Source organism: Podarcis muralis, chromosome 1, assembly GCF_964188315.1.
Source record: "Podarcis muralis chromosome 1, rPodMur119.hap1.1, whole genome shotgun sequence".
Classification (NCBI taxonomy): domain Eukaryota; kingdom Metazoa; phylum Chordata; class Lepidosauria; order Squamata; family Lacertidae; genus Podarcis; species Podarcis muralis.
In genome coordinates, this window is record NC_135655.1 from 49,835,667 (window position 1) to 49,857,652 (window position 21,986).

The 21,986-nt window shown below is 40.9% G+C and overlaps 1 protein-coding gene across 37 annotated transcripts in view; it reads right to left on the reverse strand.

Moving 5' to 3' along the window:
* The window catches only part of MADD (MAP kinase activating death domain), an 82,563-nt gene that overhangs the window by 25,026 nt on the left and 35,551 nt on the right, over positions 1-21,986 (reverse strand). For 9 of the 37 annotated variants that reach the window (XM_077928272.1, XM_077928389.1, XM_077928297.1 and 6 more), the window contains 10 exons: positions 20,806-20,999; positions 19,327-19,607; positions 18,466-18,605; positions 12,872-12,973; positions 10,555-10,614; positions 10,009-10,111; positions 8,937-9,123; positions 7,176-7,326; positions 5,186-5,392; positions 3,034-3,087 (listed from right to left, as the gene is read on the reverse strand). In XM_077928272.1, the coding sequence (XP_077784398.1) occupies positions 3,034-3,087; positions 5,186-5,392; positions 7,176-7,326; positions 8,937-9,123; positions 10,009-10,111; positions 10,555-10,614; positions 12,872-12,973; positions 18,466-18,605; positions 19,327-19,607; positions 20,806-20,999 (1,479 nt within the window). Of the gene's footprint in view, positions 1-3,033; positions 3,088-5,185; positions 5,393-7,175; positions 7,327-8,936; positions 9,124-10,008; positions 10,112-10,554; positions 10,615-11,957; positions 11,997-12,871; positions 12,974-18,465; positions 18,606-19,326; positions 19,608-20,805; positions 21,000-21,986 lie in introns of all 37 variants that reach the window. The other 28 variants (XM_077928344.1, XM_077928295.1, XM_077928337.1 and 25 more) reach the window with 7 other exon arrangements.

Consider the following 21,986-nt stretch of genomic DNA (forward strand, 5'->3'; position numbering starts at 1 on the left):
ACACGACTGGCCCGTACGGGCAGGGGTACCTTTACCTTTATGAAAACACTAACTGGTTAATTTACGTATTATTCCAATCAATTTAATAAGCACAGAATTTAACTGTGGATTTTTAATCATACTAAAGATTATGACTGACTGTTATTCACAGTTAAGGACTGTGAATGAATATTCACGGTTCAGGGCACTGCTGGAAACAAAGTTATACATACAGAGAAGGCAATTCCTTCAAGATGACTTATCTGTAGGGATTAGCCAAAAATATACCTTTGTCAATCATACTCAGAAGTTCCTTTGTATTTCAGTTAATTGATCACACAACAGAGAGAGTTAGTTAAGTGAGGAGGGGGGGAAACAAACCTTTAATACTTGGTCAGTCTAAGTCAAAAGTCCATAAAGATGGAAAATAGCTATTTCTTTAAATAAAAAACCCTACGCAAAGTTATATTTGACTTGAATGACTACATTTCAAAGATTAAGTGACTAAAAGGGCATAAGGACCATATTCCAGAGAACAGGGAACACTTAAATTTCACAGAAATCAAGGGGAGTTAAAGTTCAATTCTATACACATTTGTCTGGAAGTAACTCCTGTGAGACTAATGCCTGAGTTGATATGCACTGGATTACACTGCACAGCATTCAAATAACAAGATTAAATTATTTGACTTCTCAGTAATCACTGGCCCAATTAATATGTTATTTTTGCTGAGCAAGGGTCACTTTTACAGAGTCTAGTTTTAAAACATTCTGCTGTCAGAATGAGGCAAAGGCTTCTCCAAGTCTCTTCTACTTCTTCAGTGTGTATCTGAAGAAGTGTGCATGCACACGAAAGCTCATACCAAGAACTAACTTAGTTGGTCTTTAAGGTGCTACTGGAAGGAATTTTTTTTGTTTCTTCAGTTAAGTATGGAAGTCACTTTTCCACCTAAATACAGAAGTTCTCGAAAAACATGGGCACAGACTTCAGAGATCCCCAGTCTATTAGAATAATTGTCTATTACTTATAAGATGGGATACGGCATAATAAAAGCATCCTTGAAAGTTTCCCTACTAGCCTGTCTTTTAAAAGGAATATTCTTTAAAAGAACCTAGGACCAGCAATGACTAAATCTGGCCAGCTTACTTTATGAAGCAAACAGGCGTCTTGGTTACATACTTCTATAATGTGAATTAATATCTTCTCTATACAATCCAACGAACTTTATATTCACAGTATTTAAGTAGTGATACTCTTTTTTGCGTATTCTCAGTGTGTTCTCTAAAGCATTATAGAATAAGATTTCTATAGATGCTATAAAATAAGCTACTATAGTGGACATTGGGGTTGCGAACATGATCCGTGTGGGAGGCACGTTCGCAACCCGCAACGCCGCGTCTGCGCACGCGCGGAACGTGATTTGGCGCGTCTGCGCATGCGCCGAAATCCAGAAGTAACCCGTTCTGGTACTTCCAGGTTCGGTGCGGTGCGCAACCTGAAAACGAGCAACCTGAAGCGTCTGTAACCCAAGGTATGACTGTGTACATAAGTTCTTAACCCGAGGTACCACTGTATAGTAGAAACAGATAGAAATACTATACAATGTTGCTTCTGTAGTTAAGTCAGCAATATTTTTTTCAAATAGTCAATAAGCAGCATACTATAGGATAAACTATATGTTACACTGCAGAAATTCAACTGCCTCTCCTTCTTTACAAAGAGCCTGTAGGCACTTTCAAGTGGAGGAGAAGGAACATGGGAAGGCTGGTGGGAGAGTTTCAACCCTTCCCCAACAGCCTATTTTCACCCAAAACTGCAGGGAGCAATCTACTATCACTTTCTACTTTATTCAGGTGCTACTGAAAAGGAATCAGATATATATATCAATATATTTTTTTAAATGACACATCGTATATTGAAGATACAGTCTGTAAATTTAAGAAGTTGCAATTTAAGAATGTAAGAAAATTTGAGAAGGATATTGACAAGCTGAAATGTGTGCAGAGGAGAGGGTCCAAGATGATCAAGGGTCTGGAAATCAAAGCTTATGAGGAACTGTTGAGGGAGTTGGGTATGTTTAGCCTTGAAAAGAGAAGACTGAGAGGATACAATAGCCATCTTCAAATATTTAAAGGACTGTCACACAGAAGCTGGAGCAAGCTTGTTTATGCCTGCTCTGGGGAGTAGAACCTGAACCAATGGGTTCAAGTTAGAAGAAAGAAGATCCCAACTAAACATCAGGAAGAACTTTCCAGCAGTAAGAGATGTTCAACAATGGAACGGTCTCTCTTGTTGGAGGTTTTTAACCAGTGGCTGGATGGCCATCTCTCATGCATGCTTTAGCTGAGATTCCTTCACTGCAGGGTTGGGAACAGATGATCCTTGGGGTCACTTCCAAGTCTACAATTCTATGACTCTGTTATTCTAACTATGTGCATTATTAAGCACTATCAGTTTTACGCATTTGACAACAACAACAAAAGCAGAATGTTGAAGTGGGGGTTAGCTGGACATTCCACTCTTTCATCCCAAGGGTGGGAATCAAAGAACAACAACCTAGAAAACAACACATCATCTCTGTGGATGGAGAACTTCACATTCCATTTCCAGTCAACCACCATTCTTCATATTATTCCCCAAGGTTACTCCCAACCTCATACAAAATAATTAATAATCAAACAAAAGAATTCAGGACGAACATTTCTTTACACAGAACACTCCATGATGCATATATTGCAGAAAACGTTGGTTTACCACCAAAGAGGGATTACAATTTCATGGGGGAAAGACTGTCCAAAATTTAATTTATAATTCAGTGGTAAGGAAGGATTTGAAACTTGGCTGGAAGAGACTGTATTTTCCCCCTCTCCTCTCCTGATACAAAAAGGGCTATTCAGTGAACCCCAACACTAGATTTCTTTAAGAAATAGTGACCTCCTTTGTCTGCCCTATGGCTCATGTGGCATGGGTGTTCAATCAAAGGCTTAGAGAGTTGGCAGTTATGGGGAGGCTTGGAGGAGTGTCAAGTTTCTGTCCTTTTATCATATTCTTACTCAGTTTTTCCAAAGCTTTTTGCTTTGACACTTCGTTGTGCTTGTTCCACAATTCTACTCAAGATGCAATGTAAGCAGGAGAGAAAGACAGAAAAAATGTCAGATGCTGATCAGAGGCGGAAATGGAAAATAAAAAAAAAAAATAAGCCACCCAATCCTGCACTACCAAAGCAGAAATTAATGATAACTGGCATGTGAATAAATTAATCACATCTTCAGGGTAGAGACTTCCATCGCTTTCATTCACAAGATTTCAAAAATAATACCTACATATAATTAACTGGCTGAGTAGAACAGCTAAGTGAGACTCACCTACCTGATCTCATTTGCCTTCACAGAAATGACAGATTAAAAAGAGACAGTGTCAGGTTCTTTATGTCCAACATTTAAAGTTTCTTATCAGTGGGTTACACAAAGAATACAGTATGTATTTTATGTATCAATGCGCCCCAAACCACCAAATATATTTCAATTCAAAGTGTAATAAGCGATAAGAAAAACTATTTCTAGAAACACTAAAAAAAAAAACTATGTAAAAAAACAATTAATTTGGGTCTGAATATGCCTGTAATAACCACTAGGCTTCTCCTAGCTTTACGTATGTTAACTATATCAGACTCCAAATCATTTTCATCAGGGCAAAAAGAATAGCAAAAAATGGGGAGGGGATCTAAAAAAGAAATACACACCATTCTGTTCAAATGATACCCTAAATTTTCATCCCTGTGGCAGAAAACTTCAGATAATTCCAGATGCTGGCCCAATGGGCAGAATCATAATAGGCTTAATGGAAATTCAAGTTGGAAATGCATTACTGTATTTTAATATTTTGTTGGAAGCCACCCAGAGTGGCTGGGGAAGCCCAGCCGGATGGGCGGGGTATAAATAATTTATTATTATTATTATTATTATTATTATTATTATTATTATTATTATTATCATCAAGTACTAGTAGTGCACTTCATTTCCCCTCCCCAAATAGGAAGGATGAAGCTGGGAATGCTACAAAGTAAGAAGCAAACTCAGCTCTTACAAGAGCAGAGAAACAGGGCATGGGAAAGCACAGATAGAAATGGGAGAGGAAACAGGCTCAGAACACTTCAGAGCAATTCAGGATTTGTCTGCAGTAGGAGAAAGACAGCTTATTATAATTTATCCAGAAAACCTAATCAATTTCCCCATGCTTTATTTGATGGAACAACACCAAATAAACAAACAGCGATAAGCACATTCAAACTGAAAATGAGATTTCTGGAGGCTCCCTCGATTCCCTGGTGCTATTATTTATTAAAGGTATACACACCATGGCTGCCCTTCTTTCCCCATCCATCACAATTCTGCTTGCTCCCTATGCACATTGGTACAGAAGGTTACTGTATCCATTAAAGGGAATTCATCTCAAACTATGGGAGGGGAGTCATGCTTCAGAAACCCATCTGACAAATATGTTTGCAATTACATAGTTGCCTTTGCACAATCTCTTGAGACTGGGTAGGCTCTTTTTTTCTACATTTGCACGGCATTGTGTGCTAGAAACCCTCAAAACTTTATTTCCTTCTGTCCTTTGGATGGTGAGCGATGTAGCAAAAAGTATTATATTTGTTCTTGTAGGTTTTGCTTTGGTGGAAAATATAAGATTATACATTATACAGAAACACCCACAGCACAAGGGTGAGGGTTAGAATTGAATGAATATGAAGTCCAAAGCTGCAATCCTGCACACTTGTACTTGGGAGTAGATCCCCAGAAATCAATGGCATAGTACTGGGCCACTTTCCTCTCGATAGTAATTTGTTTTTGTGGCAACTAGTCCCTGGTGCACACACTCCCAAGAAACTGTTTCCATTACAGACCAGACTATTCTGCCTGGAAGACTTATGTGAACAATGATTAAAGTTCCCTATGCCAGCATCATACGGCTATCTCCACTAGCCTGGCCATAAAATTCCAAAAAGCATAGAAACACCAGAAATGCTTAGCCAATATTTCTCCAAGCTGTGAGAAGAGCATATATGAATAGTCTTTGCAGTCCGAGTGAGAGTGAAGCACATTACTGCAGCAATGATAAGGCAAATGTTTCAATGGGAAAGATGCAATCAGATTCTAATGCAGTGCACACTTTCCTGCATTCCATATACACATAAATACACACCAATAGAAGCTACAAAATTTTCCTCCTTTAGACTCCTTGTGTCAAACTCCCTCGGCCCTTTCCCTGCAGGGCTTGGGGCCCTTGGCATGAGCTGGGGTACTGGCAGCTGCACCTTGGGTTTCGGTTCAACCCTCGTGGCTAACATAGGGTCCTTGCCAACTGGAGTGATTGCTCCTTCTGTTGGGCTTCGTTTTCTTTTTTCTGGCTCTTTAAAAGAAAGGAGGAGAGAGAAATCAGCAGCCAAAAAAGAAAGAAAAAAGGAAAACACATACCAGCAATGGTAAAAATGGAAGGATTAAGAAAAAAATGGGAGAAGAGTACAGAAGAAAAAGATTGTTCAGATGGCGTTAATCATTTGTTTACAGATAATGAAAAAACAGCTCTCACATTTAGATCTCAAAATCAATATTCAAAAGCAGTGCTCAAAACACAGAGTCTAAAGTCTTCGTACCCAGTACCTCAAAGTACATTTCTCACATGAGATTGACTGGCTAAAATTTGCTTCAGAAGACTTTCTGCAGGAAAGTCTAAGATCCAGTAAGTAGTACTATGTTATGGATTTAAACAAATTTAATACTGGGTAATATCAAACTACATCTCATAAGGGAATCCCTTTGCTCTGTCCCAGCTTCTGCCAACCTAGCAGTTTGAAAGCATACCAGTGCAAGTAGATAAATAGGTACTGCTGCTGTGGGAAGGTAAATGGCGTTTCCATGCGCTCTGGTTTCCATCAAGGTGTTCTGTTGTGCCAGAAGCGGTTTAGTCATGCTGGCCACATGGCCCAGAAAGCTGTCTGTGGACAAATACCAACTCCCACGGCCTGAAGCGCAATGAGACCACACCCCATAGTTGCATTTGACTGGACTTAACTGTCCAGGGGCCCTTTATCTTTAGCTTACTAATAATTATTAATAATTCCAGCTCCCCATCTTTCTAGTTCTCATGGCAAGTTTCAAAATGTAAAGAAAAACCAATTGTGCTGGGGTACAACATGGATACTAGATTTAGATAATACTGCATACTGCTCTTTGCAACCCTCTCACCTCCCACACTCCACCAACAGGATGTACTCTTTTAAATTTCTCAGCCTCCAGTAAAATTTGAATGGGTGCCAGAAGCTCCCTGTATATAATGTTTCCTCTCCCCCCCCCCCCCATCATAAGCTTGGTAAGGCAAGATGCTGGGTAACAGGAGCGGGGAATGGCTGGTCCTCCATATGTTGCTGAATTACGACTCCCAGCAAGCCTGGTCAGTGATGATGGGAGCTGTAGTTCTCATCAAGCACAAGCTCTGTATGCAAAATGAAAGTATATTATACACTAGATATCTCAATGCAAAGCATAATATAACACAAAATAATGCAGACTCAAAGAATATATGTACAGTCTCGAATCAATCTTGGAGATATATATGCAGTCTTACAAATTACTATTCAATGTCTCTGAGTTCAAGAGTTCAACTGTAATGTACTGAAGGGAGGTGTAGTTCAGCAATATCTGGAGGGCCAATGGTTCCCCACACCTGCTTTTTATATACACACCATGGCCCTTATATATAACTGTATCATCCCCACTGTGCTTAATAAATAAGTGCTATTGGGGCATGTGCCTTTTCCTTAAGCAGCTAAATATTTGCACTTTTTCTCATGGCTGAACTGCTGAAATGAAATTAATTCAGACAAACATTTGGGTGTGCCAATGAAAACAAAGTAACGGCATCCTGTACCGGAGTTGACTGAAAATACATTAATCATTTTCTCCATGAAACTATTTGTACTTATAGAATTATAGATGCAATTCAAAATACTTATTCCAATAAATTTCTTTTACATGGTTCAGTAATTACTCAAAATCTAAAGCTGTAATAAAATAAATGTGATTATTGGTTATGCCAGAAAGTCAGACTAGCTCAGCTCTACAACAAGTAGGGCATTTCACAGATTTACATTCATTTATTTTATATATTTCATTAGTTTATCTTATTCTCTTACCTTTGTTATAGTAGTGAGTATGAGCTATTTCCAGCAGACCAAAGACACTTGCCATTCCCCCAAGTCCAGCATTTGCATATGACTGCTCAAGGCTTGACACAGTACATTTCAGCAAATCCAACATCCCTTTATAAACCTTGCGACTGATCTCCTACAATGGAAACATTCATAAGGGTAAGGATGCATCATTTATTAGGAACCTGGTTCAGCTCATTAACTTCCACTAAAGTAAGCCATAATTCCCTTGCATTCTAATTAATTTTCTGTAGCTTAACTATGCCTCCTTCAGCTTAGGACCATAGGAAGCTGCTTCGTAGCAAGTCAGGCCAATAGTTCCTCTAGCTTAGTATTCTCTATGCAACTCACCAATGTTTCAGACACCACACCTCAAGATACCAGAGACTGAACCTGGGACCTTTTGCATACAAACATGTGCTCTACTACAGATCTATTTCTGTACCTAAAAGAGAATTTATCTTTATAGAATTACCTCTGTTAACTAACTCTGTGCAAATGCTCTTTCTAGTAGGTGGAGGGTCTGACAGCACTTAAGCAAACTGTTGTGAAGCCTCCCTAGAAAAACCATTACTCAATCTCACTCAATCCCACTGATCTCAGTAGCTTTCATCAGTTTTTAATTTGGCTTTTTTCAGTAAGTTACTTCAGTGTAATCAGTTCTAGGTCTTCTTGGTTTCCCTCAACCCTCCACAGCAGATCTAGGGGTCACACAGGCGCATGGGGAGAAGAGAGAAAAGGAAGTTCCATTACACAGCCAAAAGTGCTTGTGCTACTAGAACTGTTTGGTTGGATACCCTTCTGATTGTTAGGATCCTTTCTAATCTGGTTTCTGACCTGGTATTTGGAACAAAAATGGCCTTGGTCACTTTGGTAGATGATCTGTACCAAAAGATGGGCATGAGGCATCTGACCCAGTTGATTCTCCTAGATATCTCAGCAGCTTTTAGTATTGTCAGCCATGGCACCCATCTGGGCCACTGAGAAAGGATGGAGTTGGGAGGCACAGCTCTGTAGTGGTTCTGGTCTCCCTCACCAGCACCAGCACCCCACCTCTCAAGGGTCTCAGAAGGTCTACTACTCAGCCCCATGACCTCTGGCTTATGGAGTGCTTCAATGGCCCATCTTGTCCTCCATGCTGCTTAACATGTCTGGTTGAAGTCACTCTGAGCTTTTGGCTTGGGTATCATCAGTATCCAGATGACACTAAGCTCTACCTCTTGTCTGCATTTCCTGATCCCAATGAGGAAGTATACACACTCCCATTAAGGTAGACGAGAATGATATCACCCTGGTCTTTCATCAACTGCCCTGATTATCAATTGGTTTCCTGGCTCAATTTTCTGCCTTGATCTAAAGCCCTATATGGCAAGGTAACAAGACTGTTTCAGAATTACTTCTTCCCATTTTACCCAGGAACTCTGCTGCACTTCAAAGGCCCTCTCCACGTTCCCTTCCCATCCTTTGTATGGGCATGAGAGAAATAGGTTTCTCTATTGTGACACCTAGCTTGCCTAGGGGGATGCACCTTTCCCATTGTAGCATGCTTGCCTTTTGGGAGGTGATGAAGGTATGTTTATTCTAGACACCATTCGTCTTAACTGGGCCTCTGATACTCTAAGTACTGGGTTTTTAACTTACTGTTGTTTTGTAATCTATGATTTATTAGTTATGGTTTTACTGTGAGCACTGCAGCAGAAAGACGAAATAAAACCATTTAAAAGAAAAGAGGAACAGAGAACTGACCACATCCTGGACAACATCCTGCCGTGCATCTTCCTCCGATTGGATGGTGCGATTAAGCTTGCTTAATACAAAGACACGGAGCTGCTCACTCTCCAGGAGACGGCGGACTCTCTTCATGTGAAACCAACCAACTCCTTGTCCATCTAGGACATTGTGCACCACCTCTTTCAAGAACTGCTGGTTCTCACTATATTATATGGATACACAAGCGATAGGGGGCATAACCCTCCAGGACACTTCCATAGGTATATTAGACTTTACAATAGGAGGATACTGACACAACATAAATCTACCTGTATTTAGCCATGCTGACTCCAACTCTAACCGTAATATGCTAGGTATCCTTCATGCAACCTGCATCGGATCTTGCTATATATCTCTATCACTGACTCAAGTGGAGCAGGTGGAATAACTAGGCTGGGGTAAGAATTGTGGCTATCACACTTCCCCAGCCCTTTCTGCCATGTGGAGCGCCACTGCAGAAAGGAAGAGATGGGGCTGTGCCTAGATCTGTGGCTCAGCAAAGCAGAAACAGCCTGTAACTATCATTTTGTGTCAAAGTTTCCTGCTGCCCATCTAAACTAGACTCTTGTAACCTAGCATCACACTGTTGATGTGTTCCATTTGTTATGAATTACAATCTCTATACTTTTCTCAGTAATATGTCTAACCATTAATACCTCCTTTTATTTCTGCATTTGGCTGTTTCTTATTTGTGCAAACAGAAGACGTTTTGTGAAAGTGGGTTTCCTAGTCTCTCCTCACCATATTGTCCCTCCAACCCTCCCTAAAAAGCAGCTTTCAAGAGTCACAAGATATACTGGAATAGGGTTGGATGTGGTGCAAGATCTACTGGGACAGAAACAGCCAAAACTAAGTGGATACAACTTGCATGAGCTGATCAATTGTGTAATCCATTACAGTGATTCAAAGATAAAGTGTAGGTCACCTTCTTTAATTTTTACTTTTAGAAGTATCACCAGATCTTCTTATACTCAGAGCAGACGTGCCCAGGGCATGCCACATAAAGCTCATTTTGCATTGTACAGCAACTCTAAGCAAATGCTTTTACCTGGAATTACTGCTTCGTCCCTGTGGTGAAGGAGACTCCCTTTTCACTGTCGGGCTGTGCTTTATAACAGAAGACTTCTGATCCACAAGTGCTCGTCTATTTCCTGAATAAGAGAGGAAGCAGAACAAGAAAACGGTTACTGAAAAGGATGCCCAAGTCCAAGAACAGTACCAATGAGACACACAAAAGTCAGCTAACACTTAATTAAATGGACATACAAAGAAACTTGGAAAAGCAGCAGCATATTTTGTATTATTGCATCATACATCGGCAGAAAACAGTAATGGGAATGAGACAGAGACAAAAGAGAAGATGGTAACAAGAGCAGAAGGTGAAAGGCAGGAGTTTGGCTGCTCTGCATGCATTTCTGCCACAAGAACCATCTTCTGATTAGGCAACATATGGAAAAGCAATGTGTTACGGGAGTGTGACTAGTAGAAATCACATGATACTGGCTTCCAGTGGAAAAATTGCCCAAAAGACAGGCACAAGAATGCTTGCTGGAAGTTGGTATGTCATGCACAGTTCATAATGCAAGGAACCCACCTTCATTGCTTACTGGCCCAGCTTCAGTAATAATCTCCATTATAGTATTTAGCCCAAATACTGGGACACAAAATAAACAATTAGTAGTGCACTGCAAAATCACCACCATTTTTATATTTGATTAGTTAATTGATTAATCCCCTCTCTTTCAAAAACAGCCCTAGATTAATGTTGGGGAACATCTACATTGGGGTGGTCCAGATAACAGCTTCCCCCATGGCTAAATAGGAATAAACTAAACATGGAAGGAAAACTTAAGGAAGAGGTATTAACTAGCCAGTGTAGCAGGGGAGGTTTCCTACATTCCCTGTTCTATCGGCCCACCTGTAATGGTGCTTGTTCTTGATTTGGTCCTTGGATCTGTAATAATAGCACTGGGATTAGCACTGCCCTTGTATGCCTTGTGAGCATTAGCTGTGCTCATTCAGTATGGTAGAGAGACTCAAAACAATCATCTCTGTAGAAGCACATTTTGAAACAAATTTCCCAACCTAATGGCTTCGAAACACAAAATCACAAGCGCTCATTTCTAGTGTAGATGTATCCTAACCTGATTTAAGGTCACTTGAAGGCTCAAAAGTTACTCTGAACCCCATTCAATTCAGGAATAATGCTTCTATTTTAGAAATTATTGTCATCTTTTATTTCACAGGAACTGCAAAAAATAAAGCTTATCTCCCTTCAGAACATGATGGTAAATAAAACTAAACATTAATGAATAGTTGAAAAGGGTAATGAAACAATGGCAATGAATGAAATGAAAAAATATCTAGCCATCTTGTATCTCAAAGAATTCAAACATTAAGAAAATTGATATTTACCTGGCATACACAAATCATTAAATTGTAGAGTTGGGATGGTCCCCCAAGGGTCATCTCGCCTAAATATCTACTATCATGCCATCCCCACCACCCAACTAGTATGATACCTGTCAGGTCAGTCAGGTTATAATTTTTTCTTTATATATGAAACTGACTAAATTACTGACAATTTTATCCTATAGAAAATTGGAGATGCCACATGGAACAAGAGTCATCAAGAAATGGCAATAAACTGCAGAAGATGAGACACAAAGCATGGAAAGACACGGAAAAACCCATCACTGTTTTCTTCCAATGTGTGTTATCAATAATAGGTTTAGCTAACAGAAGATCTCTGCACAAACAAATATAGGAATATGACCAAATGGAAATATCCCCAGAGACCATGCAGAGTCTTCACCAAACTACTCACAGTCCTTCTGCGTTGGTTTCTGGTTTTTCTACACACACACACACACACACACACACACACCCCTAAGAAAATGTTAACTCTTATCCAAAGCAAAGTCCAATGCAGCAACACAAAACTAACTTTTGGCCTTTATTACTAAAAGGTCAAAGGTCAGCAAACATCATACCAACCTTCATCCACATCCCTTCCCACTTCCAGATTAAAGTAATCTTTACCGATGAAAATGGAGAGGGGGAAGAAATAAATAAAATCAACTTATTAAAAACAACTTATTAAAAATAAAGCATTCTTCCAGCTGAGCAACCAAAAAAATTCAATGCAAAATCAAACAATGGTAAATTAGATTATCTTTCCTTTAACAACAGCAATGACAAAAACCAACTGTAGTACAGATAACATGGAGTAATTTCTACAGATTCTACTCCATATTTTTCAAGATTTAAGAAGTCTACCTTAGGCTAAGTCCTATTGCTCCAAATGAATGGCTTTCAATAATTTTCCTCTTAAGGTAAGTTTTAACCCTTTAGATAAGGGACAATTAAAATGTGATAGCCTTTCCCATGAAAGTGTTTCACGTAACTGGTGAAAAGTTGAAAAGGTTGGTCTCCCTCTATCTGGGCTGACAGTGTCCATGTGCCAGGAGAGCCAACAGCGGTGATATGCAGCTGTATACATCTGAGGCAACACACACACACTAAGGATATGCTTGCCACATAGACTGTTGCCAGGGAAAGGGCTTTTCAGCAGCCTCCATGTGGGGTCTGTGAAATTAAATCAGTCCAGAGGATTAAGACTTTGCATTCACTTTATGCAAAATCTCTTTCCACCAAATTGCATCTCATACAGCCGGTGCATTAAAATAAAGACAGACCAAAAATAATACTCCCTTCCATACAAAAAAGTGTAATTAATGGTCACTTAAAGAATTCTGCTTAAGAAATCTGAAGCACCACCCAAAATGAATTCCTAATTCTAGAATGCCTGGTTTCCCAAAATGATTTTTTTAAGGGTTGGGTGTAATTCTGTGACTGCTTGGCAATCAAAGGGATTCTGAGAGCAGTAAAAGGCAAGGAAAAGTGATTACCTTTCAGGCTAGGAAATGGAGTGTTTTTGTCTCTCCCAGCTTTGGTTGGAAGGGCTAAATTGGACAGACTAAAGCTTGTGCTGTGGTTCTTGTATAGGCTACCTATAACAAAAATAAAATAAATCAAGTGATCTAATCATCCCCTTATCTCATTCAGAAATTTACTGTGCAGTTTACATCTGAACAGCTTTCTGCACTCTGGGATAAACTAGACATGACCTTAAATGCAACATAAAGGTTTTTAAACATGAAGGTAGCATCAGCTGGTGGGCACTAATGGGAAATTCCCCCACCCCAAGAACTTCCAGTTTCAGAAGTGGGATTTCATCAGGACCACAGCAGAAAAGATAGGCCTGACGGGCTGCCCTTCATGGCCCCTTCAGCACTTACTGGGCCCTTCCCAGTGTCTGTCATCACTTGGGTCTTCCAATGGCATTGCTACTGCAGAAGACAGCATTGTCATCCTCCTTGCGCTTTTCCATGGGCATATTCATAGTGGAAGCAGCCCTGTAACAGGCCACAAGTTGGGCAGCTACTTGGCTTCCAGGTCACTATGTACTTTTGGCTATAAAGTAAGCTTTCAAGTGAAGGGCAGGGGAAGTTGCTAGTAGCCTCCTCCTTCCTCTTATGTATGGCACCACAAACACCCAAAGGGAAGGGATGGAACAGCCTGCCAGCCTCCCCTTCCCTTGTGAAAATAACAACAACAACAACAACAACAACATCATCATCATCATCATCATCATTTATACCCCACCCATCTAGCTGGGCTTCCCCAGCCACTCTGGGCGGCTCCCAACAGAATATTAAAAACACGATAAAACATCAAACATTAAAAACATCCCTAAACAGGGATGCCTTTAGATGTCTTCTAAAAGTCAGATAGTTGTTTATTTCCTTGACATCTGATGGAAGGGCATTCCTCAGGGCAGGCGCCACCACTTTGCAAGAGCTCCAGGTGAAGGCTGTGGCCATAGAAGCACCACTACCAGGTAGGCAAAGGATGGCAGGTACAGGGGTGGAACCAGGGCATGAGTCCCAGTGAGCTTTGCTGGGGCATGTGGGTCCCAGCAAATGACAGGTCTGAGGAGGAGGAAGGAGGTTTGATCCCCAAAATTAGCAGCCCCCCCTCAACTGATACCATTTCAATTTCAAAAATCTGCATGTTACCACATTTAGCATCATGTGTAGTTTTGCCCTCAACAGCAGGCTCTCTCTCTCTATGAGAAATGGAATAGTTCCTTACTTCTGCTACAACTCATGAAGATATTTTTGAAATGAGACAAGGGGAGGAGGAGGCAGAATAAACACTTTACTTGTTTATCCTGTTCCTCTACTTCTCCATTTAATTTATTCAATGAAATGAATGTATTTAATTCAAAATCTTGACATTCCACCATTTACATTCCACTATCTCATTCTTAAAATGTGCAAGGCAGTTAACATTCCAATCATTTAAAACATCAAATCGACACAGCAGATAAAATTCAGCTTTAAAAAAGACTGGGAACTAACACAATGGTTAGGTAGGATCAAGAGCATGTGAGACCACAGACCTGCTGGAACAAAAATTATTTTAGCTGATGTCTAAATGTCACTAGAGAGGCAGCCACCCAGATCACCCCAGCCTGGGTGCTATTGTGGAAAAAATGACAACTGGTAACCAGAGTAGCTCATTGAAGTTTATTGGCCCAAGGCTTTAGGTAACCAGCTCTTTAAACTGGGCTCTGAAACAGACCAGAAGCCAGTTAAATTGATAGAGTCAGAGCTCATCCAGACTTCCTTTGTGCCATATTTCTAGGCAGAGCTTTGCACTTCAAGGCACTGTGTCCAAGCACTCTCTCTTTTTTTTATCCCAGCCTTTTCCCACTCTTTATCGTTGAATTGGAGCAAACGGCAAATCGGAATTGCCGTTTGTTCAAATTCAGTATTAAAGAGTGGGTTTTCCTGGGGAAAGCTCTGGAGGAAAAAAAGTGTTCAGACATGGAGCTTTAAAGCACACACCTGTGATTAGAAAGTGTGGGGCCAAAGGCAAGTGTGGATGAGCTCTCACTCTCCCCCAAAATCTCAGTCATGCCTAAATTTTGTTTGATGGTTTTTGCACTAGTTGTAGCTTCTGTACATTTTCCCCAGGCAATCCACTTAAGGCACATTATAATAGTTCAAACTTGATGTAACCAGTGTATACACAACTTCGGCTATTATCTGCCTTCTCCAGGAACAGGTACAATTGGTGCACTACCTGATTGTTCAAAGGGAGCGGGACCCCACACAAAACACAGGTGAACCACTATTTTTGAGACAGCAGTACTATTGAACAGGAGAATTAGTAGCCCTATGACAATGTTGCTCACCTGACATGATTGGAAACAAATGAGGGAAGACCTGAGCTAGCTCTCTCCCTTCCACTGCATTCTCATCTCCTGCCCCTCCATTGTTGGTGTTTTGGAGGGCAAATATCTACAAGCAGGGAACTTTAAGTGCATGGAGATCTAGGACAAATACAGTAGGCTGCACACTGCAGTTGTTTGCCATACAAGGAAAACAGTGGGGCTGTGTAAAGTTAACTAGCACATCCCAGCTACAGTGATTCCTCTATTGCATGAGGACACCACCTGAATAGGGTTTGTGCCCTATCTGAACTAATTTCAAAAAGGAGCTAGCAACACAAACCTTGTAGAAAAGAGCACTACATAACTAGGGCCCATCACCAAACATGTCTAGTTGCTAGTTTCTCTCAACCTCACTCACCCCAGTTGGAGAAAGCTCATGGAACAGGTCCCACCAGAAGATCTCAATGCCCAAAGCTGATTCCAAAGCTATGAAGGGCTTAACTTTTCAGGATGTCATGAAATGAGTGTGGGGCTTCTGCTCAATTCCATGGCACTATGTCCTGTGGAATCCAGAAAAGTTCCATCTCCACCCACCCCCTTGCTGTTTCATGTCTATATGAAACCACTGGAACAACTCGTCCTGGAATTTAGGGCTCAATGCTATCTATGTGCTTAAGACACTCAGCTCACTCAATCTCTATTCCATCTGAATCAGGAGAGCCTGTGCAGGACTGGTGCCTAGGGGCAGTGACGGACTCAGTGAGAGCCATTAATCTGAAAGTGATTGATGTAAGATGTACGATGGAAGTGCTATAGGTGGGTGGTCCAAGTCCAGGAATTAGGGAGACTCCCTATGAAGGAACAGGCACATAGCATGGGTGTTCTTGATTCAAACCTGCCATTGGAGACACAGGTGGCCTCAGTGATCAACTATGACTGGTTAACCATCTAAAGACGCTGTTTGACCACGATAGCCTGAAATCAATAATTCATGTACAAATAACCTCACAACTGTAGGGGAGGGATAAGGGAGCAATTTGATTCAATTCACATTTAAAGCTGAAAATATCAAATTTGCACTTTTCAAAACAATATGGGAAACGGTCTTCCCTCAAAATTTGCGCTTATCTGAATTTTGTGATGCAGTTCTCCAACCAACATTTACAAAAATGCATACCCGTATTTTTCGCTCTATAACACGCACCAGACCATAACACACACGTAGTTTTTAGAGGAGGAAAACAAGGGAAAAAATCTAAAAGAAACAGTGGATGTATGATTTTTGTGGTTCATGCTGTGGCCATAGACATGTGATCTGACAGTGAGTTTGGAGTAGCCCAATGCAAAAATCCTGAGGATCCATGTGGATCCATGCTTTGTAACCACGTTTTTGCACCACTGCGACCCCAGGCAACAGTGGGTGCGTGATTTTTTTGGTGCAAGATGTAGCCATGGACATGTTATGCAATCTGATGGTGAATTTGGGGTGACCCAGTGCAAAAATCCTGAGGATCCATGTGGATCCGTGCTTTGTAACCACGTTTTAAGTGGGGAGGGAAGGAAAAGCACTCAAGGGACAAGGAGCACGCATGGGGTGTGTGGAGAAGGATGCTGCTAATAATGCTATTTAGCGAGCTGAGTGGGGAGGAGAGAGGGACAGAGAGCCTGCTTGCTTTAAAGGAGCCAATCGGACAGGAGCTGCTTACACTCGTGTAAACAGCTCCTCTCCTCTCCCGCTTTGCTCCTTTAAAGAAGCAGGCTCTCTGTCCCTCTCTCCTCCCCACTCAGCAGCTCTTCTCCCGCTTTGCTGTTTCAAAGCAAGCCACGGAGGAGGGAAAGAAGGGGAACCATGGATCCTCTGCTCACAACTGCAGCAGATCCTCCCCGCCACCCATAGGCATTCGCTCCATAACACGCACAGACATTTCCACTTACTTTCTACGAGGAAAAAAGTGAGTGTTATGGTGCAAAAAATACGGTATATGAAATTGCATAGAAATGACTATATTGGTGAAAATAACATACAAAATGCATCATATTAGGAGAATTTGCTTGCAGAAATGTGGGCATCAATCAAAAGTATATACAAATATGTGTTTATGAGGAAAAATTCAGGCTAAAATCGTGAAGCATTTTCACAAGGCTTTTTTCTTAATTTCTTGCAAATTGCTTCAGAAATGTGGGGAAGTGAAGAGAAGATTGGTAAAATGAACAACTGAGAGAAACCAAAACTGATAGATTCTTCCATACCTAACCTGGGGTTACCCTTGAAGACAGCCCAGAAGCAGCAGCAACTGAAGAATGTGACAGCAAGGCTGTTAAATAGGGGAAGTAGATGGGATCATTTTACAGCAATCATCAGAGCTCTGCACTGACTGCCTGTGAGCTACTAGGGCAAATTCCAGGTGTTTGTACTGATGTAATTACGGCCCAAATAGCTTGAGGCCAAAGCAAATTGAAAAGCACCTCCCTCATAGAGCCATCTCGGTGGCAGATCCACAACTGACAAACTCCCTCCCCATGGAATTTGTGTTGTTCCCCACATAGTTACTATTTAGACAATAATAAAACATATTTTGCCACTTTGTCATTTTGGCCATAAATTGGTCCTGAGATTGAACAGTACAATGTTATCACGCTGCTTTGTTATACTATTTTTAATTATCCACTGTATTTTTTATGTTGTGCACCACCCTGAGCTCCTTTAGAAGGAAGGGCAATATGTAAATGAAAATCATCATCATCATCTTCACACCAGTTCCTGCTATGGCCTTTGCATATGGTTTATTATACCTGCAAACCTCAGCAATTGTGAAAGAGGAAGCAAAATGTAAATATTAAGGGTCACAGAGGACATAGCATACTATTAGTACTGAGTAAGTGACTATTAGTACTGATTAGTACACTTCCTTCATTCAATTTGGCACCAAGCACACCAACGTTGCTCTCTGAGCTACCCAGACTAATTTCCAGCTCCCAATTCCAAGGTCTGCTCCCTAGTGCTAAAATTTAACCAAACCCAGTTCCTATTCTTCTCTACTAAGCCAAGACTCCTGTTGCTTCCCTTTCCTTCTGCTTTTGCAAAAGATGCAAGCAGTAGATGAATGTCATGTATTAAGCAATAGCCAATGACTTTCACAGGGTTGGTGCCTTTGGGTCAAATACTTTATTTCCATTAAGTATTCTTCTTTCTGTGGGTCTCTTCCCCACTTTCTTCCCACCTGCTGTTCAAATTTGCAAATAAGAAACAATTATACATACTGGCAAAGGACATAATGCCCCCAAAACCTTCACTGCTGTTGTTGGATATTGTAGAATTTGGGGAACTGGCATGGGAATCCGATTCCGCATCAGACTCGTTGCCTAGCTTTAAGCTGTTGGGGCGCAGAGGCTGCAGAGGCCTATAAAAGAAAAGACAACGGTTACATTGTTGGCATCGTTATGTATCCTGCAACTCAAAGTTTGTTGGGACCCATCTCATATCAGTAACACAAACAGCTGATTTAGCTGTGGTGTCGGTTTGGCAGTTGCCATGTCAACTGATGCCTATTTTAGAATAGAGCAAGTATGAAAACAAAGGCAACAGAGAAGTAATCTTCTGCAGATTCCAAGTACCAGCCATCTACCAAAACAGTAAACATATTGGAATACTTCCAGGAGAATAATTACAGGCCTCTTCCCCAAGTAATTATATGTCCCACTCAATACAGGGACTCATCAAAGTGCTGTGGTCCCAAGCTGCTACATATGTGGTTGTGAATACTGTAACTATGTGGCCAAATCATGAGACTTTTCCCTCCAAGTTGTCATTGTCCATACCAGCTGGCTGTCACATGGGGAAAACCCACATAGATCCTTCCTTCATGTGTTCCCCCAAGTGGTGCAGGACTGCACCAGAGAAAAGATGCTTCCTTGATACTGTGGGTCCTGAAATGCTGATGTGTTTAATATATATCCCTCTAGGTCTGAGGGAATACGATAAAGACCTAAGAAAATCATTAGAAGATATCTGAACTGCAGGGGGATTTTCTGAGGATAATGCATGGTACTAAGCACAAAGTAACAAGATTAGTAAAATTCCAGTGTGGCCTTCATGGAGTCCTGAATTTAGTGATATCTCACCGATTGCCATTGAGGTTCTGATTGAACTTCGGTGTATAGCTTTCTTCCTGTTCATCCTCTTCTTCCTCTGCTGGGAACCCATACTGTGGTTCAAAGTATGGGTTATCATACTCTCTTTTCTTCACCATTCCATCCACGGAACTCAAACTGTTTGCTGGATTCTCACTATCACGACGTTCAACACTCATTTTGGGAAAACTTGGTTGTAAAGGCAAACTCGGGAGGTGATTTGAAAATCCAGCTACCATCTTCTCCTCCATCTCTGCTGAATCAGCAGACTCCTTTGTAAAACAAACAAAAATCCAATTTGTCTACAAATACATATCCACCTAACACCTGGTGTCAGGCCCAAGAGGGCCCTAAGATTCTGAAGGCCAATTGTTATCTTTATTTCTAACATTGCCTATACTAAATGAGCTTACATCATCTCCCTGCAATTTTGTCTCCCACGTCTAACATTTCACAATTTATTTGCCGCGTTAGACCAACTGTTTTCTATATAATAAACTGTATTAATATTAAATGTTCATCCATTTTCTAACACTTCTTAAATTGTCTCAAATATTGTCTCATGATTTCATCACTGTACTAAGCTCATCACTACCTCTAAAGAAACATGGCTGCTCACTTGAAAAATTCCATCCAAGGTACAGTGTTGTTCGCAGGGCTTCCATACAGATCTATGTATAATACTTATTTCACAAAAAATCCAATAATTATATATCATAACCAGTCTACTTCCCCACTCTCAGATTTTAATTGTTTTAAGCATTCCTATTGGCTTGGAGAATATGAATATGTGAGCACCTGCCTTTTATTAGTGAGGAATGAACCATATGACTGCAGTTCACCATAGTTTTATATCAAATACGTAATTGTGACATATCTCAAATACATAATAGTGACATAAATTCACTGTCATCTACTTTTCTCTAGTCACATTGGCCATGTTTTCACATCACGGTAAGTCATAAACCATGGCTTCCCATACATGAGCCAATCATGCCCAGTTTGCTTCTCCCCACAAGAGCTAAGAAGGGGAAAAAGCACAATCCTTGGCTTAGTGTTATGGATCATAGTTTGTTTCCTCCATGTACTACCAGGGAGAACAAAAGAGCCCAGAGAGGTCCATTCATTGTAAACTAATAACCATGGTTTACTGTGATGTGCATATCAGACCAATAAATATTAAGAACACAAAATGACAAGAGTTTTTTTAATTATTCATTCTCCATGTATCTTCCAAAAAGAAGTCCAAAGCAGCTAAGAAATCCTTTCCATCTCAAAGCTTCAAGGAGCTTTATGCCTCAGTCTTTGCCTCAGGCTGATAAGAAGTGGTTCATGAGGGAACAAATGCCCCAAACAAACCCAGCCTTTGATGAAGACCAAAGTAGTAAAACTCCAATCATCCTCAGGGTCCTTCCTATCATTCCTGTCTCTCTTGCCTCCCTTACTTATACAATAAGCCCCATTACACACATGATTCACTCCATGGATGACAGTGCTGGGGCTGCTGCTGGCTGTAGTGCTTGAACTTGACCGAGGCTGATTGTTGTCTTGGGAGTTTTCACTATCAGGGGCTTGTTCATCCATATCACCCGAGTACTCCTGGAAGTCATCAAATTCCACTTCACTTGCATCACCCAGAGCTGCATGGGTTAGAGGATCCACATCTGTAAATAGATATTATACACATAAGTTCATAGGGTCAACAAAAATCACAAAGGCCCAGTCTGCATGTAACACTAAGGCAAACCATGGCTTAGCATGTGCTCCTCCCTGATCCTGCTGCTGCCATGCTGCCTAGGCTAAGTGATGGTACAGCTTAACATTACGTCTGAATCTAGGCTCATGGTTCATCTCCTTCAGACAAACCATGAGCAGTAGACCAATACCAAACTTTAGTTACAGGTTGTGGTTTGTCTGGAGCAAGAAAAGCCATGGTCCCAGATAAGGCATAACTCCACGCCAAACCATGACTTAGCCTACAAAGCAAGGTGGCAGTAGGAACCAGTGGTGGGGAGCAGCTGGGAACTTTCATATTTGCGAATTTGCCATTTGAAAACTGGATCAAAATCTAACTCTAAACAGCAAACTATGCAAGCTATTCAAAATGTAGCTTTATAATTCTTTACTATAGGGATAGCTAACAAATTTTTTTGCCTGTAGGCAGCATTCACCCTTGTCCAGCTCTCTAGGGGCCATATGCCAATGGTGAAAGCGGCCAGATGTGGATGTGGCCACCTACACTCTCATACACAGGCCCTCCTTGCTTATCATATGATTGATCTGATGAGTGCGAAGGGAGCTATTTGCATCCACATTAGGGCAGTGGCCACAGGGCATCCCAGCACTATGTTCTACTTTTTTTGCCACCCTTGCAAAAAACTAGTGGGTTTGGGGACAGGTTGGGGGACAGGAAAAAATGCTCGGGGACCACATCATCATGTGCCTGGGTCATGAGTCAACCACTCCAGCTTTAAAATGTAAAAAATAAAGGGAAGTAGCGTCCACGTCCATTTACTTGATGAGAAAATATGAAATTTACAATGTAAGTACTGACCAGAAACCTCAATAAAACAAAAGCCAGATTTTCTCCAGTATGGCTTTTAAAAAATATTTCTATACTGCCCTTCACACTGCCTGTCACAAAGCTGTTT